Source organism: Perissodus microlepis, chromosome 7 (assembly GCF_051167445.1).
Source record: "Perissodus microlepis isolate ML-2025 ecotype Zambia chromosome 7, ASM5116744v1, whole genome shotgun sequence".
Lineage (NCBI taxonomy): Eukaryota > Metazoa > Chordata > Actinopteri > Cichliformes > Cichlidae > Perissodus > Perissodus microlepis.
Genome location: NC_140467.1, coordinates 62,063,639 through 62,084,421, shown reverse-complemented (window position 1 = coordinate 62,084,421; position 20,783 = coordinate 62,063,639). Strand labels below are relative to the sequence as shown.

Here is a 20,783-nt window from a genome sequence, read left to right as displayed (position 1 = left end):
GTCCGAACGTACACGCCTATGTTTGAAAACGCACGTTTTCCTTTTTCGTTTAAAAAAAATCCAGTCCACATGTGCAGTTTTGAAAAAATATCTCCTTCCACATGTAAACGCTAAAAACAAAGTGAAACGCTGTCAAGAACACGCCAAATCTTAACCGTGTAGAAATGTTGGCCAATCAGAAGTCTAGAAGCCTGGGTGGGAAAACCTCACAAAACCTTACGTACTTCTGAAAAGTTTTTGTCTTTTTCTGGAAAAGCAGCTAATTTTGTGTTACTTTCACTTGCCTTCATCGTTTCAAATGTTAATAACTAAAGACAGCATTTTGGCTGGAACAGACTCACAACTTTGGAATGGACAAAATGCATACAGCGTACATAAATGTCATTTTTTAAAATGACATTTATTCCAAACCGACTGTGTTGAATGTAGAATCCACGTCTGATGCGCACTCTGATGCCTCTGTGTTTCTAAATGGAGGCACAGTAACTGTGTGTGTATATGTAAGTGTGTAAAAACTGCAGATACTAAGATTAACAGACACAGTATGTTGTCTACATCCGCCATTGTAGAAATTGATCTCATGTAAACACTAACGTGGCCACAGCGTCAACAGCGGCGCACACTTTTGACATTGCCTGAGTAAATGTCCGTTTTCCTCGTCCACACCTAAACACAAAAACGTCGTTTTCAAAAATCTCCACCCTGGCAGGAGTTTTTAAAAATCTCACCTTTCAGTGACTCAATCTGCTGTTTAGGTGTGGACGAAAGGCCCAAATGCAGAGACAAAGCTGCGCTTTCAAAAACAGCCGTGTACATGTGGACGCAGCCTCAGTTTCTCAGAAATTCTAATAGTTTGTTTGAGAACAAAAGTCTTCTCTATTTTCCTAAATGAACAAAGTAATCTCAGAAATAATCGTGTTAAAAAGAGCTTCTGTTACTCAGATATGATTAAGAACATTTTCTAATTTATGTATAATTTGTCAAATATTACATCAGCTGACAAATAGTTATGTCTTCATTTGTTTTCCTGAATAATAGATCCACATCATCCTCTCTATGATAGAAAATATAGTCTAGTCTTGCACAATGTAAAGTACATAAATACTGTCCTGGCAAGCAGGAAAATCCGGCTTTATATATTTAAGTAAATGATCTTAAGTTTATAAACTGAAATTTGAGCTTACTTTAGTTCTTGGTAAATTACAGAGCAGTTAATCCTCAGGGAAATGTCGAAATGTCACTAAATAGTGGTCTGCTTTCATACGGTTGCAGTGTCTCTTCAGTTTTGTGTTCATATGCTGATGTTTTCATTCAAAACATGCTTAAATGCTGTGATGTCACTTTAGCAGCAAAGACTGCGGAATGTGCAGAGATTCTTTTTACATCAAGTTGTTTGCTCAGAGTTTGATATCTTTTAAATGGAGACAAAAAAAACAGACAGAAGTGAATCTAAAAGACTAAAGCAGTCAATGTGTTATTATTTTTATTTATTCTAATAGTTCCTGTAAAGTTCTACTCTAAGAGATTCATCTTGGCCTTCATGCAGGATTAAAGCTCAATAACACACAAAATATAAAACATTTCTTTATGGTTGTTAGGCAAAGTTATCAAACATATATCCACTAATATGGTCTCATTCTTGCTCTGCTCCCTAATTTTTCCCTGGAGGCATCGCTATGGCAACAAAACAACATGTTCCAAACAACAACAACCAAGCTGTTTCCAGAGCTTAATATTTAACATGTCTTTGTTATAAACTTTATTTGTACAAATCTGTGATGTTGATGTGCACAACGTGGGATTTAGACCTCGGAGGGTTAATCAACAAATCACGAAAAATTAGCTTTAAATTTCTGTTCATGACGGTGCAGATTTCTGACATTTTGTGTACTTTAAGCATTTAACAATTTGATTGTGTTCTAATAAAAACTGTGTGAAACTCAAGTTAGACCTGTGAACCGCCCCATGTTGTGTAGCTTTCTGGATTTTATACTTATTGGGCTACATATTAATTTCCTATACAGGCTATACAGTAGATAAAATCTAAACTCACATGTTTTATGTAACTAAAGTGTTTAATCATGTGGGCTACAGACAATAATCCAGTTATGGACTATACTGATATGAGAAACGTGCATACTTACTGCATTTGAATCATTTTAACCATATGTAACCACCTGCATGTCATGGTCCCGGGACTTCTACCTGGTTTTTTGTGTCTTGTATTGTTGTTGTTTGATGTCAGTTTTAGGCTCCCTACACTGAAAAAAAAAGTTCTTTCAATTTACTTGATTTTATTGTGTACATCGGTCCCACATAATATGAATAAGTATGACTGACTTAATTTTCCACTTTCCAACAAGTAATAATTACTTGTAAAGCCAAAGTATTTCATTCACATCAGATTTTTAAAAAAAAATCATGTTCGATGTACATACTGTTTATCTGTTACCAAAATATCAATGTATTACGTAATGTTGATACATTTTAAAGTTTAACACCAACGTATTTTTGATTGTGAGTGGTACTTAATGAAATTGTGTAACATAAAGGCATTATAATTATGTTCCTGCAACACAAATTGTGGCTTTAAATCCTACTTAATTATTTTAAGTCAACTTCATAAAAATTCAGTCCTTGGTTTCTTGCCTATGTACAATATAATAATGTAAATATAAACTAAATGTTATTGACAAAAAAGGCAAAAAAAAATGTGAGTGCTGAAAAGTTCACCTTTATTTTAACAGCAGTGAAAACAGCAAGCATATAAACTTGTTACACAGTTTTAGAGATTGCCTGCAGATATAACTGAAAGAAAGATTTAAAACATTTGTAAATATTTCCCCTCAAAACTGACCTTAGCAGCAATACAAGAAAGCTACAAATAAGTGCTTATTAATGATCCTGTCATCTTACACATATTTGTATTTAATTTCACAATTAAAGTTTGAAACTAAATTAAGCCTACTTGGAAAAAGAATCAAAAAGCATCCATGAACAAACAGGCTTACACAAATATAACTTTTTTTTGCATTTAACATTTCTACAACTCCTGTTACCTGGAGTTTAAGAGACAGAAACCAGCAAGCTGCTTTGAATGATCAAGTCTGTACATATATAGAACAATTTCAGCTTAGATTGGTCTTCCAAAACTCTAAGAGGCAGCAAGCTGCTATTAAGGATAAGATATACAATACCACCAAAAGAAAAAAAAAGTGTCACCTTGAAGTGCAGTCACATGAGAAAAAACAACAACAACAAAAAAACCCCAAACAAACAGTATCAGCAGTATAACATTGCAGTTTTTCGTTTTGTGTTCAGTAAAGAATTGCTGAAGTGCAGTCTTTGACTCTTCAATGAAACAGACGGTTTTTGAGAGCAAGAACTTTGTTGGAGAGTTTAGCTCCATCCAGTTCCATGAAAACCTTCTGGAAAACCTCAAAGGTGTAGCGGAGGTCAGCAGGGTAGGCAAGGTTTAGTGCATACATGAGTCCAAATAGCATTACCACAGCAAATGCTACATTATCCAAATTCTTCACCACCCTGATGCCTTCAAGGACAACTCCAATGTCTTCTTGTTCATCTGCTGAAGCTTGTTCTTTAAGAAGATAAATTCCAACAGTGGTGTCTTCAATGGCCTCATTGATGGCGTCTTCATCCATGTCCTGTAAAAAATACATAAATAAATAAAATAAAAGAAGTCATGTTACTCAATCCATGGCAAGTGAGCAATATGATGTACTGGTGAAAGTCAACCCCCCCCAAAAAAAAAATAAAATAAATAAATAAAATAAAATAAAATACCCCAAGTACTTACCACATACTCCCGGATAAGGTTGTCAGGATCTTCACCCATGTAGATACACACTCCCTTAATGACACACTCACGTCCAGCATCAACATCTTCACACTGAAATTAAATTTGTGTGATTAGTATCTTCAGTCAGCCCTTCTCATTGATTTTAGGTTTTAGTACTGTACTTTACATGAATGCTTTCAAAGTAAAGGCACACATACTAATAAAGTTGACAAAGTAAAGATTAAAACAAAAACAAGCAGATGTACAAGTAGTACAAGATGAGAGCATTTATCATTGGAAAACATTTACAATTTTCCACAATTAAAAGTTTTGTCCAAAAGGGGTCATAGTTGTGTTAAGGCTTTATCACTTACATTATCCATTTGTGCCACAATTTTTTTCAGTCTTTGTCCAAGCTGTCCTCCTCTTCTTTTGAACAGCTTCACCAGGTTGTCTAAGTGGAGATCCATCTGAGACAGGAACTTTGATTGAAGGGGGATTGTGGTAATTCTTTTAAACTCAGCATTGATCTGAAAACATCAGCACAAAAGAGTGAGCTTCAAATGTTTAACACCAGGAAGAAGGCCACAATCACCAATGCTGAAGAAATGGGCGGTTAAATGTGCCTAAAGTATTTTAGCTTAACACCTCTTCCAAGAACTCCCGGTATGAGTCAAACTTTACCTCATGGACATCAAATAGAGCAGGCCATCTTGCCATGAAAGCTTCTACCATTGGTGCATCACGAACAACTTCATGTCTTCTGTAGGCAAAAGTCTTTTCCATCTTGAATTTCAACAACTCTCTGTTGTTCTTCTTCTTTATGTCCAAGAGTAAAGTTTTCCGCATTGCCTCTAGGCTCTCCTCAGTTTCTTCTGGTGGGTATGTTGGGCAAAAGTTAACTTCTCCCCTCTTTGCTTTTTTGACACCAAAGGCTGCACTGCATCTTCCAACAGGTTTGTTCTTTAGAGAGTTTACAGTCACCTCTGGGCAGCCCAGTTTTCGTAGCTGGGTGCGATAGTTTGAGAGTTTATATTTTAAACTGGTCTTCCATCCTCCAAATCCAGTGTTGGAGCCTGTCTCAGTTAGACAGGGATGCTTCTTGATCAGACTCTGAGCTACTTGATCCATTTCTTTATCACTGACATACACTTTATACTTCACAATTTCCTGCACCAAACCGTCAAGGATGGCTGACTTCAACTTGGGATCTGGAATAAGTGCAGTTCCATTCTGATTGTACGCAATTTTTGCCTGCTGAAGTTGTAATTCAGCATCATACGAAAACTTGGGCACATAAAAGACAGCAGGCCAAGAAGATCGTCAGCTTGTTGACTCACTTGATGACAACACATCCGTGTCCACAGATCCACCAGACAGGTACGAAGAATCGTTAACAGAGGAACAGCTGAGGGCTTCGGAGTCCTGGACAGGATCAAGAATGATATAATCCTCATGCTGCATAGTGGTGGGTCTTGACATGTCAATAACTTTAAGAGTCCCTCTGTCTGCCACTTCTGAAACTGAGGTAAGATTAAGGAACTCATTCCCAAACAAGGAATCCATAAACTGAAGTCTGAAATTGCCCTGAAGACCACACTGTCTCTTGACTTCAACAATGAGATCCTCAATTGATTCAGGTGGTCCAATGGAGAGAGTGAGCCTTTGACAGGTTCCATCAGTCAAGATGATCTTTAGGATCACAGGGGTCCCCATTTCAAGCAGCTATTCTGTAGACAAAAAAAAAAAAATACATCAGACACCCAGAAAGAATAATTTCAGTTTAGTCTTCATACAGTTATCCATACATATCAGTCGGTTATAAAAGGTCAGATATACAAAAAAAAAAAAAAAGATAGAATGTATCTAGTGAAATACATGTGACTGAACTCATTACAAATATTTGCACACCTTTTATTTCTATATGCCTTTTTAAAGTCACCATGCGGACTGATCCGATCTTGTAGTCAACCAGTGGATAAGTGTCAAGGAGTTCACGGAGTGAAACAAGAGTGAATATTCTTGCAGATACTGGGTTGAGCTCAAAAACTCTGTAGTGCTCCCTGTACCAGCCACCAAGCTCTCTGACAATGTAGAATATGCTCTGGTTTACAATGCAGATGTGGTTTATTTCACAGAATTCTGGCAACCCACCAGCTGCCCTGTGGGCCAGTACCATTCCCTTCCTATAAGTTCTGCCCTTTATTGTCACACACTGTGCAAGGTTTATCTCTAGAATGTCAGGGAATGTTTGCCTAATGACTCTAGCCATCTCCTCTTTAAGCAAATCCACTGGAAAAGTTGATACAGCCGAGACCTCTAGTTCAGACTTGCCAAGAGATGGGGAGCTTAGATGGTAAGCTATTATCATCTGATGCTTTGAGGCTAAGGAGAGAGGCACATTCTTAAAGCAGCTTGTGTGTCTGATGACCTGCTTGAAAAAGCTGTGTTTGGCCTCGAAACGCATTGTCCACAGCCAAACAACTGGACCAAAAAACCTAATCATCTGTGGATAGTGCTCCAAATAATGGTGTTTTGGTGGTAGCTTAACATCAGGAAACAGTGCCTGGTATCGCTGTCTGTGCTCTATAATTTTGCTTTCCAAAAAAGCCAGAGAGTCATCACTATGCACAGGGGACACGACGAGTTCTGTGATATCCTTCAGAGTCACGAGAACAAGCCATGCAGGCTCATCTTCAGGCACAAGTGATCCAACTAAAAGAAATCAACACAGAGAAATTTTTACAGTGCTTTTCTACTCTACCTGAACATTCAAAGCGCTCTATACAGGTTGCCTCATTCACACCTGTTCATAGAAGCCCTTTTTCTGTGCTTTCTATCTAACATTCACACACATTCACACTCTGATGAATGCATCAGAGAGTGACTTGGGGTTAATGTCTTGCCCAAGGACAGTTAGCATGCAGTCTGGAGCAGCCAGGGATCCACCCAAAAACCATCTGATTAGTAGATGAGCTGCTCCACCTCCTGAGCCACAGCCACCCCTTTTAGAGGTAAAGAATCAATTAGAAATTAAGTACAGTAATTTTTTGAGGTGATTTGATTAAAAAAAGAATCATTTTTGCTTCTAATTACATAATTAAGGTGTAATTACATCTTCCAACAAATTGATACATTGTCATAAACGTATCATTTATCTACTAAAAATACATAGGAGCTGGCGTCATGTTGTGGAAGCTGCCATCTTGCCCCACCATCATACACTGGCTGAGATGGGCATCGCTGCTCCGCCTTTTCATGTTTTATGGAAGTGGATTTATACATTACTTTGAATTTAACCTCTGTTGTGGGATTTCTCTTTAGTGTATTGTCCTTTAATGTATTGTCTTGCTTTCATGTTACTTAGTTTAGTATGGGTTGTGGGATCTCTCTTTAATGTATTGTCTTGATGAAATGCTTTCATGTTACTTAGTTTAGTATGCCTGGTTCACACCTCATTCACGCTGGGAAACAGACGGTGAGAAACTGGTGAATGTCTCCCAGGATACGGAAGCTCACACAGGAAGGCTTGACCCCAGAGTGGGGGAGATTCACACAGGTGATAGAGAGTCTTTCTGTTTAGAGCCAAGGTGTGAACTGCAACTGTAAAAGCCTTTTGTTCTGCGACTGTGTATAAAAGGGACCTGAACTGTTCATTGTCAGAGACGACTTTCAGTGCCCCCTGACTGACGTCCCTCCTTATGCATAAGATAGCTGAAATAAAGGTGTTGTTACAACTCATCGTGTCTGCAGGCTTTGGTAATTAAAATTTCCACAACACCTCCTAAGACCCAAACTCTTCCACAGCATGCATTTTTAATTTGTCTTTGATATTTGGGCTGATTGGGTCCAATGAATGTAAAAACAAAGAATTACCTGATTATTATTTTTTTTACCTTATTTTTGTTTTTATGGAAAATCGAAGCCACATGTGAAGATATTGATTTAAAATTTTGATAGAACTGTAGCAGTATAATGTCCCCGTAAATGGATATCAGGCCCTTGTAGAGCAAAATTGAGTATTTTGGTCTAAATAAACCAAAATGCGATGTCCACATATGTGGACGGCAGGTCCTAGGAGGTTAAAGATGTCAAATAGCTCTTTCACACTACATATGACCATTTCACATTTGTACATGTATATTTTGGTGATCTCTTTCTCACTATGTTTTTCTTCTTATGGAAATAAGCTAAGATTAAACCGGTTAATGTTAGGCTCCTGTGTCCTAAAAAAAATCACACCTTTCCCCTGATAAGCAAATTGATTGGATTCTCACACTGTGCGGGAATTGATTATCAATTACAACTTTGATGAGCCACTTCAAAGAAAGTTTCACAGCAGCAACAGAAAGTCCAGATGTGGAAACAGAAGGTTTCCACATTAAAATATCGATATTTTAATCATTTTGGGTAAAATTGTAGTTTTTCATAAACAGGAACACAGTGGAAAGAAACTATCATTCGGATTGTCTACATTGGAAAGAACTACTCCCTCGTCCGCCTTTTATAGTCATGTGTGAAATACGGCTGTATAAATGTGTGGCAGCCTCTGGCGTGCGCACTCACAACAATGGCTGAGCGTAACTGGAGTCATGTGTGCACGTATTTTACATCCACAAACAGCCGAGACGTGGTTTGCGATACATGTGGCAAGAAAGTGAGGTGTTGTGGCAACACCACCAACCTTGTCAAACACCTCAGAGTAAATCATATCACAGAATATGACGAGCGTATGTTGAGGCGAACTGAAGAGGAGGAGAAGGACAGGTGCTGCTAGGGCGAGACAGACGTCTCTCACGGAGTCCTTTAGTGCTGCAGGCAGGCAAGGTGTTCAAATAGCGCACAACTTCAGGTTTTGTATTTCTATATGATGAATTCTGCATTATTAAGTGATAAGAACAAGTAATCTGATGTCCTGTAATGATTATGACGCTATAATTTGAGATACAATAAAAGAGTAAAGTTTTTGTACAAAGTATCGGATCAGTACCGTCGATACCACCCTGAATTTTACTTGGTATCGGATCGGAAAGGAAATCAGTGGTATCGCACATCACTAGTGTCGGGATGAAATATTATTTTACTGTTACTATTCATAATCATTATTATTACTGTTGCATCATTTATGATTTATCATTATCATTTCATTGAAACATTTATTGAAACTGTTGATGTTATATTAAAGTCTGTATTTCAGGTGTTAGTATAATTACATAATAATCTTATATACACACATATTGCCTTTTTGTGCTTATTAAAGAGTTGAAGCTCGGTCAAGTTAATTAATGGTTTGAAGCTACAGCCGACGCGAGTTCGACTGATCTATGGAGCAAAGCACAGCTATTGAAAGGTTGCCTACATGCTTACAGTACAATTTACCACATATGATACATGTTGTATAGGCCTGTGTGTGTGCATTCAGCAGCTTGCTGCATTGAAGTTTGCCTGGTAACAGATGACGCAGAGGGAGGTCATGCACTAAGGTTAACACAGACACACAGTTTGCCTGAATATACAGAATTTAGAAACTGACTCCAAAAGTTGTTTACCTGCATACGTGACAGTTTAGTTCTGATAAGCCCAGAGAGTGGAATAACAGGAAGCATCTGGTGGGTGGGAGAGGAAGTAACTGTTCTTTTTTAGAATATGTCCAGGCTGGAGTTACTGGAACATGCATCTGCGGTGACGCATATTACTTGTCATCATATGTATAAATATCACACCCGTGTACTGTTCTGGGGAGATCGAGGCTGATGTTTTGCAGAGCCCATCTTCACCACATATATGTGTTTTAATAAAATCATTGTTTTGACCCACTATGGACCTTCAGTCGTATGTCTCTTTTCTCAAATACAAAACAGGACACTAGTGATCAAACGTCAGGCCAAGCTGGAACTGATTCCTGTCTTCTGTGACTTCTACAACACTGTCCAATAGAGACACATGAATGAAATGCAGTGTCATTAAAAACACTGATGATCTTTAATTAAAAATGTAATATATTTACATCTGAATAAACCTTCAGGCATTACGCTGACGGACGGATGGATGGACAATGAATGCTTTCTCATCCTTCTTCTCATGCACCATGGAAGTGTCTGAGGGGCTTTTCCACGTGGAATCGGGATACTGTGTCCACACTTCAGAGGTGGAGTTTCCAGCATCTCACCTGGGCCTCATCTGCAAACAATCAGCAGGAGGGCTTCTTAAACCAGCGCTGCCTGCTACTCCTCGCCAGTTTGTTCTGCCATCTCCAGTGGTAACTAGGCTTCACCTCTGCTCCAGTTCTGGCTTGCTCCTTCCCTGTGTTTAACCTTGTTTTCCCTGTGTTTAGGTCTCCTCTGCCAACATACTCATCCTACCCTCAAACTCCCTTACCCGTCCAGCACTATTCATTTAAGATGTGATGGAATCAAAGTAATTATTTTCAATCAAATGCTGCAAAGGAATATTTTCATGTGACACAGCGTAAATCTTTCAACTTCAACTTCTTCTCCCTCTGTTGCAGAATTCCCGTTGGATTGTTCCCATCAGGAGCCAGGTGTTCAGTCTCTCGATAGCTTTTCCTCTGGTTCCTGCTCTCTGCTGACACTCCTAGCTCGAGCCACGTTCTCCATTCCCTCGCTTTAAACAAAGTCTCATAAATAGTTTAACCATGTGCATTGAATCTGCATTTGGGTCTAAGCTTTCTATGGAGGGAAGAAATCATCACAGTGACATCTATTCAATTTTTAATTCAATTTTAATAATAATAATAATAATAATGATGGATTGCATTTATATAGCGCTTTTCGGGACCCCTCAAAGCGCTTTACAATTTTATTTATAGAGCGCCAAATGACAGCAACAGTCACCTCAAGGCGCTTTATATTGTAAGGTATACTTACAAAGAAAACCCCAACAATCATATGACCCCCTATGAGCAAGCACTTTGGCGACAGTGGGAAGGAAAAACTCCCTTTTAACAGGAAGAAACCTCCAGCAGAACCAGGCTCAGGGAGGGGCGGCCATCTGCTGCGACCGGTTGGGGAGGGGCAAGTAAAACAGGATAAAGACATGCTGTGGAAGAGAACCAGAGGTTAATAACAAGTACCATTCAGTGCAGAGAGGCCTATTAAACATAGTGGGCGAAGAAGAAGCACCCAGTGGATCACGGGAATCCCCCGGCAGCCTAATGCTGGGCATACACTGTGCAATTTTTGGCCCATTTTGAGCCGATTTTTCAGTCGTGCGACCGTTTTGGGGGTCGTCCCGAGTTTGGCCTTGATCGTGTGTCGTGCATCGTCTACATGGGGTAACGAGAAGCGATTAACGCCTCACGACCAGCTCCCGATCATCAATCGTTTGCTCGTAAGAAAATCAAACCTGTTTGAAATCCTGTCGGTCGTCCCGAGGGTGTCACAGCGTCTCACAATGCGCACGCGCAAACGCAGAAATGAGAGTGAAAAGACGGAGTAGAACGGCGGTGCGGCGTGTGATCTGGACACAAGCCACGGCACAAACTTCTCACCCCTGCGAGTCAATCGTAAAGTTTGAGCAGGAGCTGAATAACGCGACTGAAAAAAATCGCAGCACAGTGTATGCCCAGCTTATTGCAGCATGGAGGATTCAGGGTCACCTGAGTAGCCCATCAGCCTACTAAAAGGATACTGAAGAAACCCGTCGAAATAGTCTTAGTCTTCATCACTGCTGCTGGTGGACTCAGTTGAACACCTCCGAAATTTGCACACAGGCAAGTATTCCTCTTCTTCCTCAAAATCCTCTCGGGAACGCTTCCTCGAGCCTCCAGCTTCATGGTTGTCAAGCTCTTCGTGCGCATCTTCAAAAAGTTCATCACTGCTGCTCTCAGAGTGGTCGTACACAGTTGAGCTGGTCCCCGAATCAGAGTGTGCAAGCCTGGATTTTTTGCTATTACGACCTTCTTCGTCAACATCTTCCTCTCTGGACCTTTTCGTGGATCCACCAGGCTGTGCTTCTTCTTCTGTTACCTGCTGATTGATGTCCTCATCGGTAATATTACCAACATGAGGACAGCCCTCGCTATCAGTGTCGCAAGCAGAGAAGAAGTCAGAGTCATCATCAGAAAACTCCTCGCTCCATCTGATTCTTTTGTTTGGTTCCACATCTTCTTCATCCATCTCTCTAGACCTCCTCCTGGAAACACCTGGCTGAGGGTCCTCTTCTGGGATGTACTGGTGAACATCCTCACAGTCTTCAAATGCCTCATCAGAATCCTCATTTTCAATGCCACCGACAACAACAGCATTATGATCCTCATGCTGTTCATTGTTGTCAGCATTGGCATTATTGTCCCTCACATTATTATTTTGAATGTTGACATTGTTGTAATTGACATAGTCATCGTAAAGGTAATCGTCATATTGATTCAATACTGAAGCTATTAGCGCATCCAGCCTCCGACAAATATCACGGAGAGCACGATAACGATCGACCACGAAGCCCCGGAGTCCACCAATATCTTCGTTAGCTGGTTGGTTAGCTGGTCGGTTAGCATGTTCCTGATCTCCACTTGAAAACCTTTGTGGGTTAACCTGTCGGCCTGCAAGATCATTTAATCTTTTAATTAGCATTCATAACTATCTGCTGAAAATCTGTTTTTCATCAATTTCAAGACTGAGCACATGTGCTTACCATTACGGTTATTTTGTGATCCATCTCCTCTTCCACTCATTTTGACTACAAGGAACACAAAACAACAATGATCAGTAAACCTCAACTCAGAATGTTCAGAGAATTTGCTTTTTTTGTGATGACTTTAGGCTGCGTCCGAACGTACACGCCTATGTTTGAAAACGCACGTTTTCCTTTTTCGTTTAAAAAAAATCCAGTCCACATGTGCAGTTTTGAAAAAATATCTCCTTCCACATGTAAACGCTAAAAACAAAGTGAAACGCTGTCAAGAACACGCCAAATCTTAACCGTGTAGAAATGTTGGCCAATCAGAAGTCTAGAAGCCTGGGTGGGAAAACCTCACAAAACCTTACGTACTTCTGAAAAGTTTTTGTCTTTTTCTGGAAAAGCAGCTAATTTTGTGTTACTTTCACTTGCCTTCATCGTTTCAAATGTTAATAACTAAAGACAGCTTTTTGGCTGGAACAGACTCACAACTTTGGAATGGACAAAATGCATATAGCGTACATAAATGTCATTTTTTTAAATGACATTTATTCCAAACCGACTGTGTTGAATGTAGAATCCACGTCTGATGCGCACTCTGATGCCTCTGTGTTTCTAAATGGAGGCAAAGTAACTGTGTGTGTATATGTAAGTGTGTAAAAACTGCAGATACTAAGATTAACAGACACAGTATGTTGTCTACATCCGCCATTGTAGAAATTGATCTCATGTAAACACTAACGTGGCCACAGCGTCAACAGCGGCGCACACTTTTGACATTGCCTGAGTAAATGTCCGTTTTCCTCGTCCACACCTAAACACAAAAACGTCGTTTTCAAAAATCTCCACCCTGGCAGGAGTTTTTAAAAATCTCACCTTTCAGTGACTCAATCTGCTGTTTAGGTGTGGACGAAAGGCCCAAATGCAGAGACAAAGCTGCGCTTTCAAAAACAGCCGTGTACATGTGGACGCAGCCTCAGTTTCTCAGAAATTCTAATAGTTTGTTTGAGAACAAAAGTCTTCTCTATTTTCCTAAATGAACAAAGTAATCTCAGAAATAATCGTGTTAAAAAGAGCTTCTGTTACTCAGATATGATTAAGAACATTTTCTAATTTATGTATAATTTGTCAAATATTACATCAGCTGACAAATAGTTATGTCTTCATTTGTTTTCCTGAATAATAGATCCACATCATCCTCTCTATGATGGAAAATATAGTCTAGTCTTGCACAATGTAAAGTACATAAATACTGTCCTGGCAAGCAGGAAAATCCGGCTTTATATATTTAAGTAAATGATCTTAAGTTTATAAACTGAAATTTGAGCTTACTTTAGTTCTTGGTAAATTACAGAGCAGTTAATCCTCAGGGAAACGTCGAAATGTCACTAAATAGTGGTCTGCTTTCATACGGTTGCAGTGTCTCTTCAGTTTTGTGTTCATATGCTGATGTTTTCATTCAAAACATGCTTAAATGCTGTGATGTCACTTTAGCAGCAAAGACTGCGGAATGTGCAGAGATTCTTTTTACATCAAGTTGTTTGCTCAGAGTTTGATATCTTTTAAATGGAGACAAAAAAAACAGACAGAAGTGAATCTAAAAGACTAAAGCAGTCAATGTGTTATTATTTTTATTTATTCTAATAGTTCCTGTAAAGTTCTACTCTAAGAGATTCATCTTGGCCTTCATGCAGGATTAAAGCTCAATAACACACAAAATATAAAACATTTCTTTATGGTTGTTAGGCAAAGTTATCAAACATATATCCACTAATATGGTCTCATTCTTGCTCTGCTCCCTAATTTTTCCCTGGAGGCATCGCTATGGCAACAAAACAACATGTTCCAAACAACAACAACCAAGCTGTTTCCAGAGCTTAATATTTAACATGTCTTTGTTATAAACTTTATTTGTACAAATCTGTGATGTTGATGTGCACAACGTGGGATTTAGACCTCGGAGGGTTAATCAACAAATCACGAAAAATTAGCTTTAAATTTCTGTTCATGACGGTGCAGATTTCTGACATTTTGTGTACTTTAAGCATTTAACAATTTGATTGTGTTCTAATAAAAACTGTGTGAAACTCAAGTTAGACCTGTGTTTGTAAATGAACCGCCCCATGTTGTGTAGCTTTCTGGATTTTATACTTATTGGGCTACATATTAATTTCCTATACAGGCTATACAGTAGATAAAATCTAAACTCACATGTTTTATGTAACTAAAGTGTTTAATCATGTGGGCTACAGACAATAATCCAGTTATGGACTATACTGATATGAGAAACGTGCATACTTACTGCATTTGAATCATTTTAACCATATGTAACCACCTGCATGTCATGGTCCCGGGACTTCTACCTGGTTTTTTGTGTCTTGTATTGTTGTTGTTTGATGTCAGTTTTAGGCTCCCTACACTGAAAAAAAAAGTTCTTTCAATTTACTTGATTTTATTGTGTACATCGGTCCCACATAATATGAATAAGTATGACTGACTTAATTTTCCACTTTCCAACAAGTAATAATTACTTGTAAAGCCAAAGTATTTCATTCACATCAGATTTTTAAAAAAAAATCATGTTCGATGTACATACTGTTTATCTGTTACCAAAATATCAATGTATTACGTAATGTTGATACATTTTAAAGTTTAACACCAACGTATTTTTGATTGTGAGTGGTACTTAATGAAATTGTGTAACATAAAGGCATTATAATTATGTTCCTGCAACACAAATTGTGGCTTTAAATCCTACTTAATTATTTTAAGTCAACTTCATAAAAATTCAGTCCTTGGTTTCTTGCCTGTGTACAATATAATAATGTAAATATAAACTAAATGTTATTGACAAAAAAGGCAAAAAAAAATGTGAGTGCTGAAAAGTTCACCTTTATTTTAACAGCAGTGAAAACAGCAAGCATATAAACTTGTTACACAGTTTTAGAGATTGCCTGCAGATATAACTGAAAGAAAGATTTAAAACATTTGTAAATATTTCCCCTCAAAACTGACCTTAGCAGCAATACAAGAAAGCTACAAATAAGTGCTTATTAATGATCCTGTCATCTTACACATATTTGTATTTAATTTCACAATTAAAGTTTGAAACTAAATTAAGCCTACTTGGAAAAAGAATCAAAAAGCATCCATGAACAAACAGGCTTACACAAATATAACTTTTTTTTGCATTTAACATTTCTACAACTCCTGTTACCTGGAGTTTAAGAGACAGAAACCAGCAAGCTGCTTTGAATGATCAAGTCTGTACATATATAGAACAATTTCAGCTTAGATTGGTCTTCCAAAACTCTAAGAGGCAGCAAGCTGCTATTAAGGATAAGATATACAATACCACCAAAAGAAAAAAAAAGTGTCACCTTGAAGTGCAGTCACATGAGAAAAAACAACAACAACAAAAAAAACCCCAAACAAACAGTATCAGCAGTATAACATTGCAGTTTTTCGTTTTGTGTTCAGTAAAGAATTGCTGAAGTGCAGTCTTTGACTCTTCAATGAAACAGACGGTTTTTGAGAGCAAGAACTTTGTTGGAGAGTTTAGCTCCATCCAGTTCCATGAAAACCTTCTGGAAAACCTCAAAGGTGTAGCGGAGGTCAGCAGGGTAGGCAAGGTTTAGTGCATACATGAGTCCAAATAGCATTACCACAGCAAATGCTACATTATCCAAATTCTTCACCACCCTGATGCCTTCAAGGACAACTCCAATGTCTTCTTGTTCATCTGCTGAAGCTTGTTCTTTAAGAAGATAAATTCCAACAGTGGTGTCTTCGATGGGCTCATTGATGGCGTCTTCATCCATGTCCTGTAAAAAATACATAAATAAATAAAATAAAAGAAGTCATGTTACTCAATCCATGGCAAGTGAGCAATATGATGTACTGGTGAAAGTCAACCCCCCCCCAAAAAAAAATAAAATAAAATAAAATAAAATAAAATAAAATAAAATACCCCAAGTACTTACCACATACTCCCGGATAAGGTTGTCAGGATCTTCACCCATGTAGATACACACTCCCTTAATGACACACTCACGTCCAGCATCAACATCTTCACACTGAAATTAAATTTGTGTGATTAGTATCTTCAGTCAGCCCTTCTCATTGATTTTAGGTTTTAGTACTGTACTTTACATGAATGCTTTCAAAGTAAAGGCACACATACTAATAAAGTTGACAAAGTAAAGATTAAAACAAAAACAAGCAGATGTACAAGTAGTACAAGATGAGAGCATTTATCATTGGAAAACATTTACAATTTTCCACAATTAAAAGTTTTGTCCAAAAGGGGTCATAGTTGTGTTAAGGCTTTATCACTTACATTATCCATTTGTGCCACAATTTTTTTCAGTCTTTGTCCAAGCTGTCCTCCTCTTCTTTTGAACAGCTTCACCAGCTTGTCTAAGTGGAGATCCATCTGAGACAGGAACTTTGATTGAAGGGGGATTGTGGTAATTCTTTTAAACTCAGCATTGATCTGAAAACATCAGCACAAAAGAGTGAGCTTCAAATGTTTAACACCAGGAAGAAGGCCACAATCACCAATGCTGAAGAAATGGGCGGTTAAATGTGCCTAAAGTATTTTAGCTTAACACCTCTTCCAAGAACTCCCGGTATGAGTCAAACTTTACCTCATGGACATCAAATAGAGCAGGCCATCTTGCCATGAAAGCTTCTACCATTGGTGCATCACGAACAACTTCATGTCTTCTGTAGGCAAAAGTCTTTTCCATCTTGAATTTCAACAACTCTCTGTTGTTCTTCTTCTTTATGTCCAAGAGTAAAGTTTTCCGCATTGCCTCTAGGCTCTCCTCAGTTTCTTCTGGTGGGTATGTTGGGCAAAAGTTAACTTCTCCCCTCTTTGCTTTTTTGACACCAAAGGCTGCACTGCATCTTCCAACAGGTTTGTTCTTTAGAGAGTTTACGGTCACCTCTGGGCAGCCCAGTTTTCGTAGCTGGGTGCGATAGTTTGAGAGTTTATATTTTAAACTGGTCTTCCATCCTCCAAATCCAGTGTTGGAGCCTGTCTCAGTTAGACAGGGATGCTTCTTGATCAGACTCTGAGCTACTTGATCCATTTCTTTATCACTGACATACACTTTATACTTCACAATTTCCTGCACCAAACCGTCAAGGATGGCTGACTTCAACTTGGGATCTGGAATAAGTGCAGTTCCATTCTGATTGTACGCAATTTTTGCCTGCTGAAGTTGTAATTCAGCATCATACGAAAACTTGGGCACATAAAAGACAGCAGGCCAAGAAGATCGTGAGCTTGTTGACTCACTTGATGACAACACATCCGTGTCCACAGATCCACCAGACAGGTACGAAGAATCGTTAACAGAGGAACAGCTGAGGGCTTCGGAGTCCTGGACAGGATCAAGAATGATATAATCCTCATGCTGCATAGTGGTGGGTCTTGACATGTCAATAACTTTAAGAGTCCCTCTGTCTGCCACTTCTGAAACTGAGGTAAGATTAAGGAACTCATTCCCAAACAAGGAATCCATAAACTGAAGTCTGAAATTGCCCTGAAGACCACACTGTCTCTTGACTTCAACAATGAGATCCTCAATTGATTCAGGTGGTCCAATGGAGAGAGTGAGCCTTTGACAGGTTCCATCAGTCAAGATGATCTTTAGGATCACAGGGGTCCCCATTTCAAGCAGCTATTCTGTAGACAAAAAAAAAAAAAAATACATCAGACACACAGAAAGAATAATTTCAGTTTAGTCTTCATACAGTTATCCATACATATCAGTCGGTTATAAAAGGTCAGATATACAAAAAAAAAAAAGATAGAATGTATCTAGTGAAATACATGTGACTGAACTTATTACAAATATTTGCACACCTTTTATTTCTATATGCCTTTTTAAAGTCACCATGCGGACTGATCCGATCTTGTAGTCAACCAGTGGATAAGTGTCAAGGAGTTCACGGAGTGAAACAAGAGTGAATATTCTTGCAGATACTGGGTTGAGCTCAAAAACTCTGTAGTGCTCCCTGTACCAGCCACCAAGCTCTCTGACAATGTAGAATATGCTCTGGTTTACAATGCAGATGTGGTTTATTTCACAGAATTCTGGCAACCCACCAGCTGCCCTGTGGGCCAGTACCATTCCCTTCCTATAAGTTCTGCCCTTTATTGTCACACACTGTGCAAGGTTTATCTCTAGAATGTCAGGGAATGTTTGCCTAATGACTCTAGCCATCTCCTCTTTAAGCAAATCCACTGGAAAAGTTGATACAGCCGAGACCTCTAGTTCAGACTTGCCAAGAGATGGGGAGCTTAGATGGTAAGCTATTATCATCTGATGCTTTGAGGCTAAGGAGAGAGGCACATTCTTAAAGCAGCTTGTGTGTCTGATGACCTGCTTGAAAAAGCTGTGTTTGGCCTCGAAACGCATTGTCCACAGCCAAACAACTGGACCAAAAAACCTAATCATCTGTGGATAGTGCTCCAAATAATGGTGTTTTGGTGGTAGCTTAACATCAGGAAACAGTGCCTGGTATCGCTGTCTGTGCTCTATAATTTTGCTTTCCAAAAAAGCCAGAGAGTCATCACTATGCACAGGGGACACGACGAGTTCTGTGATATCCTTCAGAGTCACGAGAACAAGCCATGCAGGCTCATCTTCAGGCACAAGTGATCCAACTAAAAGAAATCAACACAGAGAAATTTTTACAGTGCTTTTCTACTCTACCTGAACATTCAAAGCGCTCTATACAGGTTGCCTCATTCACACCTGTTCATAGAAGCCCTTTTTCTGTGCTTTCTATCTAACATCCACACACATTCACACTCTGATGAATGCATCAGAGAGTGACTTGGGGTTAATGTCTTGCCCAAGGACAGTTAGCATGCAGTCTGGAGCAGCCAGGGATCCACCCAAAAACCATCTGATTAGTAGATGAGCTGCTCCACCTCCTGAGCCACAGCCACCCCTTTTAGAGGTAAAGAATCAATTAGAAAGTAAGTACAGTAATTTTTTGAGGTGATTTGATTAAAAAAAAAATCATTTTTGCTTCTAATTACATAATTAAGGTGTAATTACATCTTCCAACAAATTGATACATTGTCATAAACGTATCATTTATCTACTAAAAATACATAGGAGCTGGCGTCATGTTGTGGAAGCTGCCATCTTGCCCCACCATCATACACTGGCTGAGATGGGCATCGCTGCTCCGCCTTTTCATGTTTTATGGAAGTGGATTTATACATTACTTTGAATTTAACCTCTGTTGTGGGATTTCTCTTTAGTGTATTGTCCTTTAATGTATTGTCTTGCTTTCATGTTACTTAGTTTAGTATGGGTTGTGGGATCTCTCTTTAATGTATTGTCTTGATGAAATGCTTTCATGTTACTTAGTTTAGTATGCCTGGTTCACACCTCATTCACGCTGGGAAACAGACGGTGAGAAACTGGTGAATGTCTCCCAGGATACGGAAGCTCACACAGGAAGGCTTGACCCCAGAGTGGGGGAGATTCACACAGGTGATAGAGAGTCTTTCTGTTTAGAGCCAAGGTGTGAACTGCAACTGTAAAAGCCTTTTGTTCTGCGACTGTGTATAAAAGGGACCTGAACTGTTCATTGTCAGAGACGACTTTCAGTGCCCCCTGACTGACGTCCCTCCTTATGCATAAGATAGCTGAAATAAAGGTGTTGTTACAACTCATCGTGTCTGCAGGCTTTGGTAATTAAAATTTCCACAACACCTCCTAAGACCCAAACTCTTCCACAGCATGCATTTTTAATTTGTCTTTGATATTTGGGCTGATTGGGTCCAATGAATGTAAAAACAAAGAATTACCTGATTATTATTTTTTTTTACCTTATTTTTGTTTTTATGGAAAATCGAAGCCACATGTGAAGATATTGATTTAAAATTTTGATAGAACTGTAGCAGTATAATGTCCCCGTAAATGGATATCAGGCCCTTGTAGAGCAAAATTGAGTATTTTGGTCTAAATAAACCAAAATGCGATGTCCACATATGTGGACGGCAGGTCCTAGGAGGTTAAAGATGTCAAATAGCTCTTTCACACTACATATGACCATTTCACATTTGTACATGTATATTTTGGTGATCTCTTTCTCACTATGTTTTTCTTCTTATGGAAATAAGCTAAGATTAAACCGGTTCATGTTAGGCTCCTGTGTCCTAAAAAAAATCACACCTTTCCCCTGATAAGCAAATTGATTGGATTCTCACATTGTGCGGGAATTGATTATCAATTACAACTTTGATGAGCCACTTCAAAGAAAGTTTCACAGCAGCAACAGAAAGTCCAGATGTGGAAACAGAAGGTTTCCACAT

At 38.8% G+C, this 20,783-nt stretch overlaps 3 protein-coding genes and 1 long non-coding RNA gene across 5 annotated transcripts; 1 reads left to right on the top strand and 3 right to left on the bottom strand.

Moving 5' to 3' along the window:
• Positions 1-3,328: 3,328 nt before the first annotated feature.
• On the bottom strand, positions 3,329-5,048 carry LOC146384547 (uncharacterized). The gene is made up of 4 exons (XM_084932643.1): positions 4,484-5,048; positions 4,174-4,329; positions 3,818-3,910; positions 3,329-3,665 (listed from the first exon to the last, which is right to left on the bottom strand). The coding sequence occupies exons 1-4, from the start codon at positions 4,928-4,930 to the stop codon at positions 3,354-3,356; spliced, it is 1,008 nt and encodes a 335-aa protein (XP_084788769.1). The 5' UTR covers positions 4,931-5,048; the 3' UTR covers positions 3,329-3,353.
• A 4,746-nt stretch (positions 5,049-9,794) lies between these two features.
• Positions 9,795-10,569, top strand: LOC146384546 (uncharacterized). The gene is made up of 3 exons (XR_014800883.1): positions 9,795-10,058; positions 10,134-10,216; positions 10,308-10,569. It is a non-coding gene; the product is annotated as an uncharacterized LOC146384546 (long non-coding RNA).
• A 1-nt stretch (position 10,570) lies between these two features.
• Positions 10,571-14,931, bottom strand: LOC146384545 (uncharacterized). Of its 2 annotated transcripts, XM_084936523.1 has the most exons (3): positions 13,769-14,931; positions 12,452-12,496; positions 10,571-12,359 (listed from the first exon to the last, which is right to left on the bottom strand). In XM_084936523.1, the coding sequence occupies exons 2-3, from the start codon at positions 12,489-12,491 to the stop codon at positions 11,473-11,475; spliced, it is 927 nt and encodes a 308-aa protein (XP_084792649.1). In that variant the 5' UTR covers positions 12,492-12,496; positions 13,769-14,931; the 3' UTR covers positions 10,571-11,472. The 2 variants fall into 2 exon arrangements, with proteins under 2 accessions (XP_084792649.1, XP_084792648.1); XM_084936522.1 differs by lacking the exon at positions 13,769-14,931 and having other exon boundaries at positions 12,452-12,853.
• An 816-nt stretch (positions 14,932-15,747) lies between these two features.
• On the bottom strand, positions 15,748-17,667 carry LOC146384544 (uncharacterized). The gene is made up of 4 exons (XM_084932641.1): positions 17,086-17,667; positions 16,776-16,931; positions 16,420-16,512; positions 15,748-16,260 (listed from the first exon to the last, which is right to left on the bottom strand). Exons 1-4 carry the CDS (start codon positions 17,530-17,532, stop codon positions 15,949-15,951), a joined length of 1,008 nt encoding a protein of 335 aa, XP_084788767.1. The 5' UTR covers positions 17,533-17,667; the 3' UTR covers positions 15,748-15,948.
• Positions 17,668-20,783: the final 3,116 nt, after the last annotated feature.